We start from the raw sequence: 21,386 nt of genomic DNA, 5'->3' as shown, positions 1-21,386 counted from the left end.
ATTCTACCTTAAAAAACTTGAAAAAGAAGAACAAATGAAATCCACAGCAAGCAGAAGGAAGAAAATAAAAGAGCAGAAATCAATGAAACAGAAACAAGAAAAATAAAACTATGAAACTAAAATCTGGTTCTTCATAAAGATCAGTAAAATTGACTAACCCCTAGACAGAGTGACTAAGAAAAAAGAAAAGACGTACATTACCAACATCAAGAATGAAAGAGGGGACACACTATAGGACATAGACACTGAAAGGGAAAACTGTGAACAACTGTAAGCAACTTAGATAAAATGGGCAAAAGACATCATCTATGAGAGCAACTCATAAGAAAGAGATAAGTTGTATCTTATCAGGACTCAAATTTGCAGTTATAAACTTTCTCTCACATACACATAAAATCTTTACCTTAAATGTCTTCACTGGTGAATCTTACCAAATATTTATGGAAAAAATAACAATTCTACACTATTATTCCAAAAAAATGGAGAAGAAATGCCTAACTCATCCTCTGAAGCCAGCACTATCCTGATACCAAAACCAGACAAACACATTACAAGAAAACTACAGACCAGTATCTCTCATAGACACAGATGCAAAATTCCTCGACAAAATATGAGCAAATTAAATCAATAATAAATTAAAAGAATAAGCTATCACGACAAGTGAGGTTCATCCTAGGACCATAAGGTTGGGTCAACATTTGAAAACTCAATGACATTCATCCTATCAATGGATTCAAAAGAAATACCACTATATCATCTCAAAAGATGCAGAAAAGGCATTTGACAAAATTCATCATTCATTTATGGAAATCTCAGCAATCTAGCAATGGAAGAAAACGGCCTCAACCTGATAAGGGGCATCTACAGCAAACACAGGGCTGACATCACACTTAACGGTGAAAGACAATGTATTCTTCCTGAGATCAGGAACAAAGGGTCTGCTCTCACTAATTTTATTCAGCGCTGCGGTGGAACTCCTAGCCACGGTAACAAGGCAAGAAAAAGAAATCAAAAGCATAGGAATTGGAAAAAAAAACCTGTCTTTATTTGCAGATGACCTGATTAGCAACATAGAAAATGCACCTACAAACTGGCTGTGAGAACTACAGCGAGCTTAGCAAAGCGGCAGGACACAAGGCCAGGACACAAACACGAGCTGTGCTTCTAAATACTAGAAGTGAACTGGAAACTGAAATTTACAAAATGCCATTCACAATGTCATCAAAGTCATGAAATCCTTAGGGATAAATCTAACAGAACACAGCCAAGCTTTGTACAATGGAAAATAAGCACACACATTATATGTATCTACAGACATATCCAAAGAAGGCACTCGCTGCCCCTCTGTCCGAGACCAGCTGCGCCCACAGGCCTTCTGCAGTCCCATCACGGAATCCCTGGACACAGTCCCTCTCAACTACCACCGTGCTCTGCCTTGAAAACACGGCCTCTGGTCTAATTTATCACTTACACCAACCAAGCTGGAAGAAATGACTCACACTCCAACAAGAATGCTCAAATTCGAACAGAAAAAAAATTTTCACTATTTTCTCTAAGCAACCATGAGTGGGAAAAACATCAAACATTTTCGGGAAATCATCACACTGTCATGTTTTTCACTCTTTCAAACCTTACTCTCATCTCATATGCCTGAGACTTACGCATGAGCATCTGGTCTCATTTCCTTGCCTGTGATTACGTATTCTTAAATGGGCACACAACGCAAAGATTTCTAAATAAGAGAATTCCCTCCTCCTTTTTGTTTACTCATCATACACTCTAGTCACACTTCTTAAGTGGTCAGCGTCTGATAACGTAGGTCAGCGACTGAGGATCAGGCCCAGTCCAGGGAGCCCTCCATCTCCCGGGCCGCCATCAGAGCCTTCTGAAAAAGCCCTTGACACGGATCTCCATCATCGGACAACACCTGGGCCAGAAGAGGCAGCCACTGCCCAGGGCCTGCTAATCCACCACTGAAATGATCACAAACACACTTCTGTGATCTCTGTAAACTGTGAGGGCCGGCGGCAGGGACTGTGGCTGTCCCGCTCACTCCTGTGTCTGCAGCAAGCAGCACAGCCTCCCACAGACAGCCCACATGTGCCACTTGCTAAATGAAGGCACCCACGGCTCTCACCACACCTTGATGCTTTCTTCCCGAGGGCCCGAGGAAACCTTGAACCTCCCCTCGGCTTCAGAGCTGGCCACGAGGTAAGGGCACAGGAGAGGAACACTGTGTGACCGCGGCCCTCAGCAGACCGGGCGGCCTCACAGAGCCCAGGAAGCCTCTTCACTCCTCTCATCTAGGGGAGGCGACAGCGAGAGCAGCTCTTGCTTACTAGGAACACTGAGTGTTGGCTAACTCTGCTGCCGCGGGCACAGCTCACCCGTGTTTGCATTTCTACTGCAGAGAGCAAACATTCCGCTTATTTAATTTACACCTCGTGCCCCTGACACAGGGAATTTCCTACTCAAGTGCTGACAAAGTTCTGCTTCCTAGTGTGAAATACACCGACATTTAAGTAATTACGAAATGCACCCTTTTTAATTCACTGATGGTCATTAGTGGCCTTGTAAAGAGCTAGCTGACCAGGTTAAATCATTAATGAGGATATTTATCTGGTGTAGCAGCACAGAAGGCCCAAATCAGGAGCAGAGGGCTCACACCATCATATTATAGCTTCTCTCTTCTTTTGTTACAAAGAGAGAGAGAATTGGCTTTATGTTGGGCATACAAACAGAGGGAAACTGGCATTTCAACCAACAACTTGTACTCAGGAAAATTCTGATTTGAAACTATCCTGATTCTTTTCAGACATACAACGATCCCGTGAGGACCCTGAGCGCTCCGCCCTCAGCAAGAGCCTCGGGAGACGCCGCCTGCTCACACCTCGCGGCTGTGCGGGTCCCTAAAGTGCGGCATGTCACACAGCAACGCTGGTGGAGTCGCAGGCAGGGACACCGTTGTGTTAGTCAAGCTGTCTCAGAGGAAGGCTGCAAGATACGTGTGGTAGCTTTTTGTGTGCTGAAGAACTGGGGAGCTGAAAACGGTAAAGTACATTAAGCGAGAAGAGGCTTAATTTCTGAGAATTCCATTAGTAAGAAGGTCTTTTGATCAACACAGCATTAGGACAGCACTTAGTAAAACACCAACACGAAGACCCAGACGTGATGTCTCCACAGCAACTCCTGTGCTGGAAAGTTCTCAGAATTCAGTTTTCCCACCGGCAGACCTTGCGGTTAAGTTACCCAAGCGGGTACTTAAATCCGCACTGTCAGGAGCCGCCGAAGCCCCAGGACCGCGTCCAGAAGCCGGTCCGCTACACAGAGCCGTCTACGCTAACCAGAACTGACACCACGGCCCCACAGAAGAGAGGTTCAAAATTGTCCATGAGACGTGCTCTTTAACTCTACGCTCTGCTTCCGACTAATGCTTTCAAATCGTTAACAATATTCTGAAAAAGTTAAGATGTTAAAAATGTCAAGAAAAGTAAATTACGAGTTTTCATACGCCAATTCTTTTTGTTGCTGTACATATAGTGAAGAATATAGTATAGAAAGTCTCCAACCTGAGCCCAGCTTCCCTCCTCATCCTCCTGATGTTACGTGGTTAGGAATGAAAAGAACACAGCTGTTAGTATCGGTGAGCTTAGTAAGGCAAGCAGATCAACTTCAGAAGGTGCAGCGAGACAGAGGGGAAAGTTCGAGAAATCAAGGTATCATGCAAAACGCATGCAAAACAACAATCCCAGCTTCTCATGCAGGAGCCGAGGCCCCCCGCCCGGCAAGCACACTCAGCGAGGGAGAAAATGGGCCAGACCCTCAAAAATGGAGCGTTTGGCCGAGGCCTCTCCCTAAAGGAGGTGTGAATTCAACCTACTCTAAAGAGAGAGGGCCTACCAATGTAAAGTTCCTGGGAAAATCTAAAATAAGACAAAATACGGATCCTATTTTATACATTTGACTAATACCTAGCGGAAATACTTATCAGGAACAACTGAGTGTAAAATGACCTTTCTGTTTCCCACAAAAAGGCCGGGAATGGCGCCGCTTCTAAGTGGGGTGCCCTGGGAGGAGGACAGGCTCGGGGCGGGACTGACCGTTTGTGGTGAGGCCGCGAGCGTTTCCATCTCCTCATGCGTTAACCAGACATTTCCTGTGGTCTACGGTGACCCAGGGACCACCACATCCAGGGTGAGGGAAGCAGTGACAGAGAGGAAGGTGGCAGACACGTGAGCCACGGGCACACAGGAGGAGCAGGGGAGGCGAGGCCCGTCTCCCCCTCTTCTCATTTGAGATGCCCACGTAGAAAAGGAGAGAACATCGACCAGCTCGCCCTTCTTAAAGAGTGACCACACCTAATTAATGCTGTGTGGTCAGCCACACGAGAAGAGCCCATGATTCCTAGAGCTGGATCTGCCCTGCTGACCCCCTGAGGTATGTGAAATATAAAGAGAAGAAAATACATTTTGCACCTCTCAAAGTGTGAGTAATTCTCCGGTGCCCATCAACCCGCCCCATGCGAAAGGGGCTCAGCCCAGGAAGCCCACGCAGCCGAGCTCCGGACTGGGGGAGACGGCTCGGGGCAGGCGCTCCCAGGACGGGGCCTCTCGGCCTGCACAACCTCGCCGGGGCGCTCAAGAGGCAGGGAGCAGGGCTGAGTGTGTCCAAAAGAAGGCCCAATCGCAACTGTGCCGGAACACCGGCCCCACGTCCCGTCCCTGTCACTGCAGCCGCGGACAGCCAGGCCCCGCGGCTCTCAGCGTAGAGCTTCCCGGGGGATGGGCTCTTCACCACTAGCCGTTAACCTCAGTTCGCAGGACGCGAGCTTTCTCAAGACAGTTGATAAAAACTTGGGGAAAACCACCCCAGCGCCTTCACTTGCAGAAAGGCCACTCTCATGTGAAATGATGGGGGAACAGGGACCAGATCGGATACTGCGACAAAACTTTCCACTGGGAGAAGAGCTGTCTGTGCGACAGGTGAGAACACAGGCTGACTGTCGCTACCACAACTCTTTACTAAGAGGCAAAATCAAACAAACAAACAAAAAAGGCTCTTAACACTTTTTGTGCAAAGTAACTGAGTCCTGAATCGGGCCCTCACCTGCTACTCAGAGAAGCATGCCTGTGAGGCTCTTGGTTTCTTAATCAGGGTTTTTCTCTCGAGAGTAAACCAAAAGCTAAAAGCAGGGAGTGGGCACTGGGCCAATGACAAGAGTCTGCACTTTAGAAATGAGGCGTTGGCCTGCCCTTATCTCCCAATAACCACTAATGTTTTCATTAGATTAGCTTTTAACGTTTCAAATAGGAGGACCCTCTTTAAGGACGTTCAAGGTCTCCCCACGGGGAGCAAACCGGATGAGCACAGGTAATGCCTGGTGCGTGCGCACACGCAGGCTAATGGACTGCTCAGAACCCTGAGCTCCCAGGGCCCTCAGCGCCCAAAATGGAAGCACTGAGAGGCCCAACGTCACATTAGAGTAAAACACTGGTTAGAGCGCAACTGGGGATCGAGGCTTTTTTCCCTTCACTTTTGATGAATTTATGTCTAAATTTGTGATCACTACTGTTGTTTTCAGAAACTCCTACTTCTATGTTACAATGCAGCCACTGAAGCCAGGCTGTTAAAAAAGCATTCAATAAAGTATTTTTAACCACTCAGTTTTCACCCGTGAGAAGCTGTGACGTTTCTGCAGGCTGAAATTTTAAACTGGAGCCCTGGGTGTGTTTACGAAGACTTGGAGAAGCAACGTCAGGAGGGGATAAACTGCTTTCAGGGAGACGCACCGTTCTTGACGTAGGAGGGGCTGACGGACTCGTGAGGGACATGATCTCCTGAATGGCCAGCCTCAGCTTCAGCCTGTGCAGAGGGTTGCTGATGCCGATCTCACGCTGGATCTCCGTGTCTGACAGGGCGGACATGATAGCCCCGCTTTTCACGTTGGCTCGGCAAGCGGCCACATACCAGGCTGGCATCCCAACCCAGAGCTAGAGACAGGAAATGTTGAGGCCAGAAGGTTATGCACAGTGTGTGAAATGGATTAACACGTTCACATGAGTCACATACTTGATCCAGGATTGAAAGACGGCTATACCTCCAGCCAGACGACAACAGTTGGCCCATCCCATTGTGCAAAAGGTAAACCTTGTCTCCGGGCTTCCTCGAGCAACTCATGCCTACAAATAACCAGACAGTCACAATGAAAGACTCGATCACACGCATACAGGAAGCAAGTTAGCAGAGTACTCGCTCTATACACTTTCACAAGCATAGTAGCACATATCTCATTATTTTCCTTTAATCTTCTAAACCATCCACTTAACGGTAGTTTGGTACGTGTCAGGAAGAACTCCTGAACAATGAAATGCTGACGGACTCGACAAGGTTCTCTGTAGAATCATCTCCTCGCAGAATTAAAGAATTATTACCCACTTTAAAAAATCCCAGCAGAGCCTTTGTATCCAAGCTAGGACATTCAAGGGAAAACATACTCACTCTCCTCTTTCTAAACAATGAGGGAAAATATGGAGAAAGAGGAAACTAGACCGGGTCTGAACAGAGAAGCCTGCCTCTGTGGGAGCTTCACAAACGTTCAGCGTTCACACCACCAACACCGAGAACAATGTGGATTTTTAACACTAGGAATGGTCTACTGTAGCAAGCAAGTAGTGGACTGGATTTTGGCTGTTTCTCTTCCACGTTGCTAGTTAGCTAACTAGGTATTTGCTAAATTCAGACATTGGGTCATTCTGTGGTTTAACCCACAGGCTTCAAATCCAGAAAATTTCAACCCGGACAGTTTCTACCAGGACCCCAGACGGAGTGTGAGCCTAAGATGCCCTGCGCTGACAGCTACCGTGGGGCAGGAGGCAGGGAGGAGTCCCAGGGGCCTCGTGAGATCAGAAATATTCTGTAGGCCTGATTTTCAAATAGGCGAACTGGAACTTTACCACATTACCATCTTTGCAAATGATTCTGTCTACTGGGAACATGGCTATGTGAGAGAGAACAAAGAAGCTTCACAAATCTTATCTTACTGCTTTGTGCTGTTTACCTCCAAGCCTTTCTAAGACACCCTATCACTTTGACAGGGAGAGCCTCGGAGAGGAGACGGGGCTGCTCACCGCACGCGCCCCGACACCCCAAGTCATTTTCCATAATCATTTCTACAGAACACGTCGTCGAATCTTTTACTTCTAAAGATACATAACAGCTCTTCAACATATTGAAATGCTATTAGACTTTTCTTAAGACTATGAAGTCTACGGACAATTAAAGCTCAAAACGTTTCACACAGGATCTCAAGTAAGTGTTCCTTAAGTCACCCTTAGGCTTCTGGGGAATAACAGATATTGTAACTATCCAGGATAATTCGACCAGAGGATGCAACAAATATCTTAATAGCTCAAGTAGAGTTAACAAGGGGCAAACTTCTCTAGTTCAAATAAGCAAAGCTACTCATAAATAAAAAAGCAGCCAAGTCCACTGGAACTGCCGTCCCCCTGACACAGGAGGCCAATGCTGGACGGAGGGGAGGAGGGCCTCGCTGGGCGGGACCGACCGCCAGTGTGCTGAATTAAGTGCCACTTTGTGTTTCCTGGGGACAAGTTCTCCTCAAGGACAGCGGCTCTATCTTATGTAAACACGTCTGTGAGCCATAGGAGCCATACGAGCAAGACAGACACCTCCTCGGCAGACGGAGCAGGGAAAGGCCTGAACCCTGACAGCACGGTCAAGGCCCAAGTCCTGCCCGCCTGGCCCGGCGGAGGGGCGGGGATGGCACTGGTGCCAGGCCAACAGGGCTTTCCGATCCCCACACTCTGAAGTGAACTAAACAGGTACTGAGTCCGGGGCACTTGGCAGAGAGTTCATTTTTCATATGAAACAGACATTCACTGTACACAGGAACACAGGGTTAGAAATAGTCTGGTAATTCCATTATCTGGGGACTGGTGCACACCCTTCTGACTTCACCTGCAATGGTCGTTGGCTTTTATCAAAAGCTTTCTCTAGTATGGAGTACTTCTGGGTTTCACAGTGCAGGCCCAGCGCCCTGCTGAAAGTGCGATAAGGCAATGGCGGGACAACGATACATCTCTTAGATGCCGCTGAGAGACGCGAGAAGTGAGCGCGAGGGCAGAGGAGACCCCAGCTGGGCGACCGGCCCAGGTCTCTGTCTGCTTCCAGGTCCCTCCCCTATCAGGCTAGCTGGTGACCTTGAAGACCCCACAGGGAGCCAGATCCCTGCGTTATCACCCCAGGCAGGAACACCAGCACCCCCTTCTTCTCTGGGGGTGACTGTTCTGTCATGTGAATAAGGCCCCTGCCCGTGGGAGAGGAGACGGCATTGCTGGACTGGAGACAGACCCCTGGAAGCGGTGCAGGGCAGGGCGAGCACAGGATGCGGAGACCAGACTGGAGACGCCAGAGCCAGCGCCACTCCTGCCCTCTCTGGAGCTCGGTTTCTCGAACAAATACGCTCCCTTCTTGCTCGGTCTAGGAACTGCCTTTCCTTGCTGGCCACTGAGAACGGCCTCAGGCAGACGGCCGCTCTCCTTCGTTTGTGACTACTCATCAGAATCAACAGAACCACCCGTGTGGTTCGACTTCACCGCAACCAGAGATCACTACGATAGCTGCTGAGTCCTCGCGACAGCTAACCGCCAGGGCACGAGGTCGTCTTCTACTGGCCCTTCGCTCCAAGGCCTGAAACCCGAGAGATCGAAGGCGGCGGGCCTCTCAAGTGCTGTGCGTTTCTCTGCATCCTAAGTCTACCCGAGGCACCCAGCTCTGTTCTGCAGAGGCTGAGGCAGAAGCTGATATCCTGGGGCAATGAGGTGTATTCTGTGTGCCCAGATTCTACGGCCCCAAACCACTGCCCAGAAGCAAACAGAAGACTCGTCTGCTTTCTGTTGTTGCGTATTTCCCTCCTCTGCTTGGAGATACTGCAATCTCTGTCATTGCTTTCTCCACCCTTAGGATCTGCGATCTCCGTTTACAGAGAGCTACTGGAGAAACAAGGGCGGGGCTGCCGTCCCTGCAGAGTAAAGGGACGAGCGCTGGGCCCGCCATGGTCAGCCAGCAACTCGCGGCTGCTTGGCTGGGACTTGACCTCCTCCCTCTAAGATCATTCTAGACCCCAAGGGCGATTTTTTTAAATACGTCTGTACCAGCAAACTGATGTGGCATGCTTCCCAGACTTAAAATTAGAGTCAGAGGAGAAAGACATTCAGAAATACGCTAAATCCCCTGGGGAACAGGCACACGGATGAGACAAAGGTCATGTAACCCGTGAGTGACGATGTGTGTTTTATAACTAGGACAGGACACGATGAAGTTATCTTTCATAACGAGAAGCGGTGTGGGCTTTGCTGACCAGACCCCAGATAAGGTGTACCATCCAAGCGACACACGTACCTTGTTTCTCTGAGGCTGACACATTCAGTACCATGGCACCTTGCACCAACACCTGCTGGGCTCATGTCACAAACACGGCTCTACGGGCCACGCAAAGCATTACTCCCGCCAAGGGGTGCAGCTCGCTGTCAGAGCCTGGGGGTGGGGGGCGGCCAGGGTGAGGGGACCCGGCACAGCTCTCAGCAAAGCAGCACGACTCTCCCGGAACCTCAGTTCAGAGCCTGAGGCTGGTGACCGCCAACGCCACAGGCTGTAACACACGCTCAGCACAGCACACCCTCCGCCTCAACTTACCCTGTGACCACACTAGAGTCAACCAGGGAGAAACGGGAAAGAGGGCATTAAAACACAAGGTTACTTAAGGTGACAGAGTTCAGACAGCACCAGTGATGCCCGGGAACGCTGTGGCAGCACCGCCAAGCGGACGAACACAGTGATGTCTGATTTCACGCCAGCGGTACCCTCCATGGATTCATTAAGCCTGTCCAGCACCGAACGCGCCCACCACTCTCTTTTATGTAACTTTGACAAAACCTGAAAGTCAGCTCTCCACCGAAGTCACCAGGTTCTTGAAAACTCTCTAAAAGTGGATGTGTTTGGCTGTGTGACTTTGGCAGCTAAAGGCACACTTTTGAGGTAATAAAAAGAAATATTTCTGAGGACCGTATTTTGATTCTTACCCCTATAATGCCATAAACGTAAAACTGTATTCCAATAATACTTTTTCCGGATAACTCAAACATTTTCCCACAATTATAAATAAAGCATTTTTCCTAAAGTCAATTTTATTTCTGGTTAACTGACAGAACTAAAATCACCCACTGTAGTCAGACAAATAACCTCCAAACTTTGAATTTTTCCGTAACTTACTAGTACATTCTAGAACTTGCCGTGCACGGCCACAGAGTTCAGAGAACGGCCTGCCCCTGGACAGTTACAGCTATGGTGACAGAGAAGTGCAGAGCCAATGCCATCACGGGGAACCCGGAACTCCAGAGAAACCCACCTACCACTCACCCCCACACACGCTCCCCACGCAGCAGGAAACGGAGTCACGTGCCGGGACAAACAATAAAGGCTGTCTCCACACAGCCAAGTGCTCAAGCATACCTCCTGCGAATTACAAAATAAATTTAGAAAACAAGGGTGACCCAAACTTGGGCCAATTTGAATAGTTTGTGACCCTACAGGAACCATGAACTTCCGGGGACGAGGACCGAGGCGCACTGCCACAAACCTTACGGATTTTATTCCAGCATGTGCAAGCGTGTGCACTAGAACACGTCAGCAAAATCTAACGGACACATTTTTCCTGGCATGGCTCCAGGAGGCAAAAGGCCTGGCTGTGATACGTTTCACAAAGGCAAATGGCAATTACCCAAGTTACTTTAAAACATTTTTATACAGTTCAAAGACAGCAACGTTCAAAGCACGTTTTGCTGTTCAATGGTGTCTGCGGATTTCCATTCACGGGGACCTGAAAGACTGAGTATTCCTAGGGCATGGTGAGCAATAACAGAAACAACGGCACTTCGCCTGAAATAAGACCAGCAGTGGGCCAGTCAAGAAGATTAGCACGATTCTGAGAAGAGAACGAAAATGAGGCAGGGTTCACAAAAGGGAACCCAACCGGCAACTCTACAGCTAAAGGCACGTGGCCTCTAGGGGAGAGGGTCCCCGGGCCCCAGCGTGGTCCTGGGGGCGCACTGTAGGTCCGGTGCCACACCAATGAGGGTGTCTCAGGGTACTTGAGTGGCCAGACGACCTTTCCTATCGTCAGACTGACCACAGAACCCACCAATCGTCAGCCTGTCGCAAGGCCCAGCTTTGCCATCTGACCACTGGCTCTCGCCCATCTTCCCCATTCTCAAGTTCAGAGCTTCCCTCTGGGACTGCTAACTGCCCCTTGTTGCAGAGGGCGGTTCAGTTTCAGTTTTCTGTCGCCAGTTCACTGGGATACTGTCTCTCCTTACCTCCTTCATCTACTTAATTCTGGTTTACATACGGTCAACCAACACACAACCTGCTCCCGATCAGAACGAAGCCAGAGAAACACGCACACACTATTCCTCCATGCCCCTACCCTGGGGCATCGCAGCGTCTGAGCACCTCTGCAGAAAATGATCACCCTGCTATCACCTATTTTCAGAGTCAAGACAAATCGGGATCAAAATTTAATAAACAGGCCACAAAATCACGAGTCTACTTAAAATAAAAATACAAAATCTACTGGAGGAGGAAAAAAGGGGCAACACAGTGAATATTTCCTGACAGATCATAGCCCACACGGCAAACTCTGAATGCTGGTGATCAAGTCGGAGCGGTGGCTGCAACTACACACTCAGTTCTCCCTATTTTAGGATGGCTGGCACTGTTGCCAGTGCTTTACATGTGTTTATGTAGCGACAGATGCGTGTCTAACACTCACAAAGCCGTGTGAGGCGCGTACCACTGCACTCCCATCTTAGAGGAGGAAACCGGGAGTGCAGCAAGGCTAAGCGGCCCCTCCCCCCAGAGCTGACGCACCGGAGCCGGACTCGGGGCCCCACGCCTGGCGGGGAGCCCTCCTCGTCAGACAGCTCTCCGGGGGACGGGAGCCTCCCCTGAGTCCTCTCCCCCTTCCTGAGCAGAGGCTCTCAGCCCCCCAGGAAGCACCGTCTGTTAAAAGCTTTAGGTTAACCTTTCAGAAGGTAATACATACACATAAATAGATACTACATTTATTAAATAAACATTAGTTAAAAATCAGGCACAACTGAGAAGTGTTCAGTGAGATGGACAAATAATGAAAAGCTTACTTTTTTTGAAGTTTTCGGTTTTTCTCCGCCTGTCCTCCCAGTTTGCTGAGTCCCAAGGCATCCTGAGCTGAGTTTTCGGTCTCTGAAACGCCAGCTGTGAGGGCCCAGTGGTTGAAACAGCGAAAGAAATCAACACGGCCGCATTAGGTGAGTTCAGAAACAGGTGGAAGAGCACTTGCAGGCAAAGAAAACCTCTAAAGGCTAAGTTTCTGACTAGGCAACCAAGGCACGAGAATGCTCGAGAGACAGTGAGCCCTTTCTGTCTGGGACACTAGGGTGTTCAGGGCCAAAGAACGTCCACCGTGGATCTCTGGGTCGCATGTGTCCCAGAGAAAACATACGCCTCCTGAGCTTTCACTCCCTGAGAACGCCCAGCATCTTCGACAGACCGCCCGTGGGAACAACCGGGGGCACACAGTAGGCACACACACGGCAGGCCCCCCGCCTCCATCCTAAGGGTTAAGAATGTTTGCTGGAAGCCACCCACCTTGTCCTAATGACTCCTTGCCGGCATGTCCAGGTCGGCCCTTTTCTTTCTTGCCAAACAAGCGGCCGATGGAGGACTTGATGCCCTTCTTCTTGGGGGCTTTGTGGAGCGAGTCCTGGCTACTGTTACTACTGCTGGGGTTGCTCACGGGGCCGTCCTGTGAGCCTGTGGAGCTTTGGGGACAGAAAACGATCTTTAATGAGCGCCCTCGTCCCAACACAACGTTCCATTCACATGCACTAGAACACTCCACGCTTTTAATACTTGCTCTTCCAACTACACGAGCATTCCAAGTCTCCTCCAGGCATGTCTCCTTCACAAAATGCATCACGCGTAGAAACGAAGGCTCCCAGCCATCCCACCACGGAGAACCGTTTCTGAGGAGCTGAGGCTCTGAGCCGGAGCTCTCCTTCTGAGAAGGCTTCCAGTCCGAACCATGGAAGGCAGAGAGCACCATGAGCCCACCTGAGGGCCGCCCCTCGGCTGTGAAGATGCTCTCCCAACTGGAGGCCTGACCCCAGCGCCCCAGCAACCTCCCCAGTGCGACTGTCCCTGCCGCGAAACAAGAGCCACAGGGCCTACTGCAGAGGCGGCGAGGATGGACACCTGCACCCACCACCGAGGGCTGCCAGGGCGGGACAAAAGCACAGCCCGTGGTAGTTTGACATAGGAGCACACTAGTCACCCACTGGCTCTCATGGTCCCTGTGGGGAGGCGCTTGGAGCGCTGGGGACGAGGTGGGGCTCTCCACAGCTCAGAGGCAGAGAGCGCATCCGAGCGGCGGGACACGGACGGTCCTGCAGAGCAACGATCAGAACACGCCACATGCTTAGCAAATGCTCCACAAGAACAGAAAGTTGTCACAACAGTCAATTTGCAGACTCTGAAGACATGAAGGCTTCCTAAGATTGCTGGTATCACTGAACTCCCCTCTTTCTAAACTCACGTCGCCCAAACAGACAGCATCTTCTGCTGGGCTCACCTGAGCTCCCAGGGCAGCCCGAGGGCATCATCTAAATCAACTCAACTCAATTAACCATTATTTCTTTAAAGTCATCATTCTGACTTTTTTCCCAAGAAGAGAGCAATGGATTTCTGAAAGCTGAGCATGGGAAGGCGGTCTGTTTGGAGCCGGGCTAGGGTGGGACGCTGCCCTCCTTACTTCCGTAAGTCCCTGATGTCCTCGTGGCTGACCGTGTGCAGCGCCCCTTTGTGCAGCCTGTCCAGCCGAACGGACCGCGGGGAGGGCGGGGGCGAGGTTTCACATTTTATTGTCGTCTTGTCGTCTCGTACCTCTTCTAGGGAGGCTGGCAACTGAGGGGTTGAGACCAGTGTAAAATTAGTGAACAACACACTGTGACCAAAAAAACCCCACAACACATAGGCTTTAAATTATAACCATAAACTTATGTGGAAATCCACGAGCTATGCTTTCTGCTGAGTACAACCAGCCTCGTTCTAGCCCAACGCCACGTTAAAGGACCGTCTTACTTATCAGGAGCAGGAGCACAGAGCAGAGCCCGACTCCTGGCCTACGAGCACCAGAACGAGCGCAGAGACCCGGGCAGGACACACGGGCACTCCTCCTCCTGAGCCTCCTCGCAGCCCGAGGGCCCGCCCGCCCTAGGATCCTAGGCCACCACGAGGACAGCCACTGAAGGGCACCGAGATCTGAACCACGCCCAAAACCTCGTCCTCACACAGCACGCACGGCACTCACTGTCCCTGATGAGGAGCTGAAGACGAACGTGTTTATCTCCTGATGCATTCAGAAGAAACACCAGAGAGGGCAGAAACCTCTTGGGTAAACTGTCCAGAACTTTTTGTTTTGGGAGAAAAAGAGAAATAGCTTGTACCATGATCCACTATCATTTTGAGTAGGGATGCACCTTCCTGGACTCTGTAACAAGTGGAAAAGTGAAAAGGGATCTAACTCCTGCATCCCAGACACGCCTGTCTGTCTCATACGTCTCAGCGTGCAGAACAGATGCTATAAACTGAGGTCTTTCTACGCGGTTTAAAAGCAATTTGTTTAAGCCGGCTCAAAGCAGTCCTGGCCTTCCACTGGAAGATCCTCTCCTTCAGACTGCCAGTTTTCCCGTGTCGGGGAACGTGAGGACAGGAAGGAGGCGGTGGGGAAAACGTTAACTCCGGCAGGTCTTACTGATCCATGGGGCTCCGTGGTGAAGGCAGGGCTGGAGTTCTCAAAACGCGCGTGGCAGGCGTTTGTACAAACAGCAAGACCTGAGCAGCCAACTTGGGCTTTTTTAATGCGACTGTGTAGAGTGTCGCTCCACTGCAGCCCCACAGCGGCTCAGTGACAACCAAGGGGCTTAGTGCAAAACGGAGTCGAACTCATTTAAGATAGAACCTTAAGCCGTAGCTGGATAGATTCCGCATACTCTCCTGATTTCAAATTACAATCTGCAGACAACCAAAGGCTACGACGGCTAGAAACTATCAATACGAAACTGAAACAGGGAGAGATTTCGAACTGAGGTTAAAACAATCACCTATAAAAAACAAAAAAGAACAGGACAGGGAGCAGTCCACGGGACTGAGTTCACTGTCCTCAGCGGAGACAGAGCTCAGGAGGAGCGGCCCGCCCCGGTCGGTGGCTGTTCCCATTGTGCCCCCGTGGTGAGGGGCCCTGCCCAGCCCGGGGCCCGCCAGGCTGGGGCCTGCACGCTCTTTCAGAGCTGACTGGAACGAAGCTCCCCGACAGCTGGGGGGTCACGGCGGCGTAGGCCAGGGACGCTGAGGAGGAGGACAGTGCGCGGCCCACGCCGCCCGTGTCTGCACCATGCCTGCACTCCTGCCTTTCATCCTCACCACAGCCCCACAGCAAGGCCCTCGAAGTAGCCAGCCAGCCAGCCCACAGTGCCGTGAGCAACAGGGTCAGGCTGTCCCGCCTGGACGTCAATCAACACGCTCCTTCCTTCCCTGAGAAAGCCTTCCCACCGAGGGAAACACGGATGCGAGTCGGCGGGACTGAGGGCGTGCTGTGCGCCGCGGGGCCGGTTATAAGCTCTCAGCTCCTTGCAGATCGTGCATGGACGGGCACCCTGCGGCTACCCCGAGGAGCGCGCTTCTGTCGTTGTCTTCACTTAAACAGGAGGGCAAACCAAGGCGCAGAGAGGGCGAGCAGCACACCCGGGTCACAAATCATCACTGACAGCGGGGACTTGAGCCTGCGTTTCGCTGAATCGCCACGGTGCTCTGCGCAGCGGAGGGCTCCCATGGCTGCCGCCCAGCTCATGTGCTCTAAGCGCTGCGGTCAGAGGACAGCTGCCCGAGCATCCGAAGGGCGGCCTACGAGCGCAGGATCAGGCAGCTTCTGGGTGGGGGTGCAGGCTATGCACATGGCGTGAAGGTTAGGAGGAAGGCATTCTGGTCCACAGATCTGCTCCCCAGTGCGTGCACGTCCTCCAAGAACAGGGAGGCCCGATTCACGACTATCTATAAGGAGAAGAGGCCCGCTGGCCCCCGCTGTCAGGGACGAGTGAGGAGGTGAGAGAATCTGCAGAGAAGTCAGGCCGTGGGGGAAGCGACTCAGTGTCCTGGTTTTGAAATCAGACCAGTCCACACTGCAGCGTTCCCTAACTGTGTGCCCCTAGGCACAGCACGTGGCCTCTCTGAGCCTCCGTTCCACATCTGTCCATGGGGATAACAACAGTAACCTGCATCTCACGGGAAGTCCATGAGGACGAAAGAGCAGACTCGTAAAGCACTCAGCACAGGGCCTGGCATACAGTAAGAGCTTACCACAGCTAGCTATGTTTTTTTTTTTTTTTGAGGAAGATTAGCCCTGAGCTAACTACTGCCAATCTTCCTATTTTTGCTGAGGAAGACTGGCCCTGAGTGCACATCCGTGCCCATCTTCCTCTACTTTATATGTGGGACACCTCCCACAGTATGACTTTCGCAAAGGGGTGCCATGTCCACACCCGGGATCCGAACTGGTGAACCCCAGGCTGCCGAGGAGCAGAACATGCGAACTTAAGTGCTGCGCCACCAGGCTGGCCCTTCTAGCTATGCTTATTAAAATTAGTTTTTCCCCAAACTAAAATCTGTGGCTCTGCTTCAGTAATTTCTCATTGAAAAAATACTATATCCATTATAAATAAGCATGCAACGATGAGAAGGCAAATGAGTGGAAGAAAGGCATACCCTTACGCCTGTCCCAGCATTCTATGCAAACCACCAGTGACCTGTCTCCAACAGGACAATTGTCATTTGTGACATGCCAGGTGAGTGTCAACATGTCCATTTAAATGTCAATGATTCACAGGGCTCATTCACGCCAAATGATAGGTGCCCGTCAATACTTCAGAGAAACAAAGGTATGTTAAATTACTAAACACTTTACCTTTCTACGATGTTTCCTTAAATCACTAGGCTGACAGACGCATGCAAAGAAATGAAGAGAAACCAGATTTACTGCATACTCTGAAGTTAAAAATTCAAGGATCAGTACAGGTAAATATATTAAAAAGAGAATGACAAGACAGATATAAGCGAGCTAAGATTCAGAGAAAACGTAACTGGAAATGGAACATTTTCACCATGAAATTTAAACAGTAAGTTACTCAAGATTTACTAGAGAAACACTATAAATTGTTACTCAGGGAGATAAAATTCTATTACAACATACACAATTTATTCAAATATGGCATTTTATATAACAAAGGACCCTGACAGTTGTCTATTCTAAGCCAAACTTCTCTATAACTTAGTTTGCCCTAATGAAAAACAGGTCTCTAAACAGCAATTTAGTTGACAAGGAAGTTATTGCAAGACGTACTATAAAACCGAACAAACCTACTTTCAGTTATTAATCACCTATTCGTCATTAACATAAAATTCTTACCTAGAAACTGATTCAAAATTCCTCAAACATAAATTTATTGATTAAAGCAGGGTACCCTGTGAAAATACGTAAGGCTAAAAGCTAGCATAATAGCAGGTGGAATCTTCACATTCTATGATTCCTATAAGATATGTGAATTTACAAAATAGTCTACTAAAGGCATTAATTATGTCCAACAAGTTGATGAGATTTACAGTCTTGAATATAAGCATCAAAACCAAAAGGTATACTGTTTGTGTCAAGTTTCCGTTAATTCTATACTTGGTGGATTACGTCTGTATATATAAAAAATTTCATTTCTGAATTACACAAACCCTACACAGTTTGAATAAAAGCACTCTGATCCATCGATATCATGCCTGTATCCACATCTGTTGTACAGTGACACAGCAGTAAATACGTATCACTACTGAGGGAAAAATACACTATTTCATGAGAAACGAAGATAACGCAGAAACCCCACTAATGAGCCCCAATGGCCCCCACACACACACCATGGCCCCCACTGTGGCGGTTCCCTGAGCACCCCGTGGAGGGGGTGTCACAGCGCGGGCTGAGGCCTGGACTAACAGTGACAAAACAAACAGAAGGATGACACAGGAAATCAAAACTAAACACGGAAGCAGACACAGCGTCAGCCGGCACACACAACTACAAAAACAAGGAAAAAGAAAAACAGAACTGTTTTTACAAATTCTCTGAAAGGAAATAAGCAAGAAATTGTCAAAGAGCTTAAAACATCAGCTAATGAGCTAACGATGTAAATTATAAAAATAGTATGTCAAAACACCGCGAAACGGACTAGTTACCACTTCATATGCTACTAAAGTGGTTCGCGGTTGATTTAATTACATGCAGGCTAACAACATAACTACAAACGAAAATGGGTGGTAGCAGAAGAAATGAGAACGGAAGCGCAGTTAGAAAGCAGAACGCTGTCAACATGATTTCATGCATTCACAAAACCCAGACTAAACATGTGAGAAAGCTAGGCACTATTCTTTAGAGCAGCATGCTGTCGCGGTCCCTGCACTTCCAGAGGCTGCGCACGAACGCAGCCCCGCGCTTCCCGGGGAGGCCAAGCGGCAGTGCGCTCTCACTCACGCCACCCTGGATTCACCTGCAGAACCGGTGCCAAGCATGCCGCCGAGGGCATTATTAAGAGGACCGATTTAGCTTTTTTTTCAGTTTTTTTTTTGACTGCATATTCTGTACCCTCCAGTCAGGCATCCCGAACGTAAAGACAGACAGCACTGACTCTCTCTGCACATTTTCCTGTATGTTACGATGGCTGCTGTATTTACTTTTGTTACACTGTCTATCGCTGGAAAACAAAAATATCCCCCTAGCTGCCGAACCCTGCAGAGCTGACCACGCTCAGAGCTGAACAAGTGAAAACTTCTCTGGAGTTCAGGCATCACCCCAATATTAAAATTAATTTGTCACCATGCTATTGTTGAATGATTAAATATGAGCTGGTTTTAAAAATCTTAAACCTCTGAGCATAACAAATGTACCTGATTTTCTTCCAGGTTAAAAATAAAGCATATTCCTGGTGTCCAAGACTTAAATCAGGTGTGTCGGGGGCGAGGGGAGACAGCACAAGAAAAGACAAATCCTTACCAGAGTCATGATACCTAGTCTGTCCACCTCCCGAGCTGGGCTGTGCGGAATCCTTCGCGGGGTGGACCGGCCACTGTTCGGAGGAGAGGAGCCGGCGAGCGAGGAGGCAGGGTAGGGGGGAATGGAGCTCATTGATCTAAAACGACCAAGATTGTCTAAACTCCCACTGCCAACTCGACTCTCAATCTCCTCCGCCCGCTGCTCTGTGTTTTCCTTTTCTTCCTGTATCAACCTAAAGTAAAAACAAAACAGTCATCCTTCCTTTATTAGCAAACAGATTAACAGGTTCAGATGAAAAAATCGGTGCTTGCATTACTGTAAGGAAACTCCAATGACGGTTGCTCCAACAATTAACACTTCAGCAAAAACGTTCTACTTTTTCTCTCTTTAACACACTCGGCTTCGGAACAGCACAAAGTACACCTTCCACTGAGTCTTACAAACTATCTCTGATCACTCGCGTTTGATTTTATTTACGTACCCCACAAGTCTGGAGGGGCTAGTTGGCAACTCTCTTACTGCACAACACGATGTTTGAATTTTACAGCTCCGACATTCCCACTTCTCAGGGCACAGCTGCACATTTACCTATCGGTTTTTTTGACTGGAAACTGGGAACTCAAAAAATCAATTTACAAAGCAATCAGGAGTTTCCAAACACTTAAGTCTCTAGACTAGACGAAAACATTGATTTTTTTTTTAAAGGTTGAGTTCGAACAAAAGTATTATTTGACAGAATTCTCCACCAGCCTCATCTGAATTCACGTTAACCATGCTGCAGTAATTTGGAAATTCATAATTAAAGCTCTTCTCTCCTAATGTATAGTGGATGCTTAAACAGCAGTTTTAATATTTGACTATGCAAATCATTACTCTAATATTAAATTAGTAGTAACCTTGCAGTAACCTGTCCAATTAAAGTTCTACTTATATATTCTGAAAGTACTTTCTGTTATTGATACCAAGGCAGTGGACAGAATTTACCATTTATATCAGGTCAACTTGCTACATAAAGAAAAACCCATTTTACTTAGCAATACACTGTGAAAAATAAAAGCTGACGTTTATAATCCTTTCGTGTTTCCCACAGCGATGGGGAAAGGCAGTCTTCCGGGCTCTGCCGGGTTGAACACAGCACACGAACCGTGGTTTACGGAGGCAGACTGCAGGCCGCACACCCCTTCCTTGCAGAGCCTACAGCTCTCCCTGGAGTTAGTTCTGCCCCTCCTTCCCTCCTGCAGGCTCTGCGCAGGAACCGGCACTTGGCGTCTGTGTCAGCTTGACAAGAACAAAATGTTGGCAGCAACTCTGCCCGGACCTCCTGCAGGGTCACCGGCACACGGCTGGTCTCTGTGTGCATGCAGGACCGGAACACGGCTGCCTCAGGCCTGACAGGGCGGATCTTGGGCTCCCTGTCACCCTGCACCCCAGACCTAAGGCCTCTTAATCCCCCCTCGGACGGGCAAGTCTTTGGCTTGATGAGCAGTGCCATGTCTGCGCCCAGGATCCGAACCAACGAAACACCGGGCCGCCTGCAGCGGAGCTCAGGAACTTAACCACTCGGCCACGGGGACAGCCCCCCCTCGGACGGGCAAGTCTTTGGATTGCACCCCACAGTCGGCCCTTTGTCGTGTAAATTTACTGTTATAACTGCTAAGAGGCTTTCGAAAGAAAACACCTCTGAAACACTGACGAGGTTAAGATTCAAACCATTCTTTGACCACTGTCTTTTTTTTTTTTTAAAGATTGGCGCCTGAGCTAACAACTGTTGCCAATCGTCGCCTTCTTTCTTCTTCTTCTTCTCCCCAAAGCCCCCAGTACATAGTGCTGGATTCTAGTTGTGAGTGCCTCTGGCTGTGCTATGTGGGATGCTGCCTCAACATGGCCTGAAGAGTGGTGCTGTGTCAGCACCCAGGATCCAAATTGGTGAAATCCAGGGCCGCCAAAGCGGAGCACGTGAACTTAACCACTCGGCCATGGGGCCTGCCCCTGACCACTGTCTTGTAATGAACCAATTTTCACATTATATTAGTTTAATAGAGAAAAATGCAAGTAGGAGTGGGAATTTGCCAATCTGAAAACCTCAGCTTTCTGTTCCAGGTGGTTGGGTGACACACCTGAAAACGTGAGGCTCTGAAAGACACACAAGAGGGCCCTCCTCAGCGCTGGAGGAGGCACAAGCAGCAGG

General features: G+C 49.2%; 1 protein-coding gene across 19 annotated transcripts in view; it reads right to left on the bottom strand.

Annotated features, from left to right (window-relative positions):
- Positions 1 to 21,386, bottom strand: part of LOC111775994 (PTPRF interacting protein alpha 1) — a 99,598-nt gene that overhangs the window by 19,417 nt on the left and 58,795 nt on the right. For 9 of the 19 annotated variants that reach the window (XM_070228974.1, XM_070228978.1, XM_070228979.1 and 6 more), the window contains 6 exons: positions 19,199 to 19,430; positions 13,868 to 14,019; positions 12,706 to 12,878; positions 12,219 to 12,312; positions 6,098 to 6,179; positions 5,790 to 5,990 (listed from right to left, as the gene is read on the bottom strand). In XM_070228974.1, coding sequence (XP_070085075.1) covers positions 5,790 to 5,990; positions 6,098 to 6,179; positions 12,219 to 12,312; positions 12,706 to 12,878; positions 13,868 to 14,019; positions 19,199 to 19,430 — 934 coding nt within the window. Of the gene's footprint in view, positions 1 to 3,349; positions 3,597 to 3,891; positions 4,164 to 5,789; positions 5,991 to 6,097; positions 6,180 to 12,218; positions 12,313 to 12,705; positions 12,879 to 13,867; positions 14,020 to 17,074; positions 17,105 to 19,198; positions 19,431 to 21,386 lie in introns of those variants that run through there. The other 10 variants (XM_070228971.1, XM_070228975.1, XM_070228967.1 and 7 more) reach the window with 4 other exon arrangements.

Source organism: Equus caballus, chromosome 12, assembly GCF_041296265.1.
Source record: "Equus caballus isolate H_3958 breed thoroughbred chromosome 12, TB-T2T, whole genome shotgun sequence".
Taxonomy (NCBI): Eukaryota; Metazoa; Chordata; class Mammalia; order Perissodactyla; family Equidae; genus Equus; species Equus caballus.
Note: the sequence above shows the minus strand (reverse complement) of the source record. Positions and strands in the feature narration are given on the sequence as shown.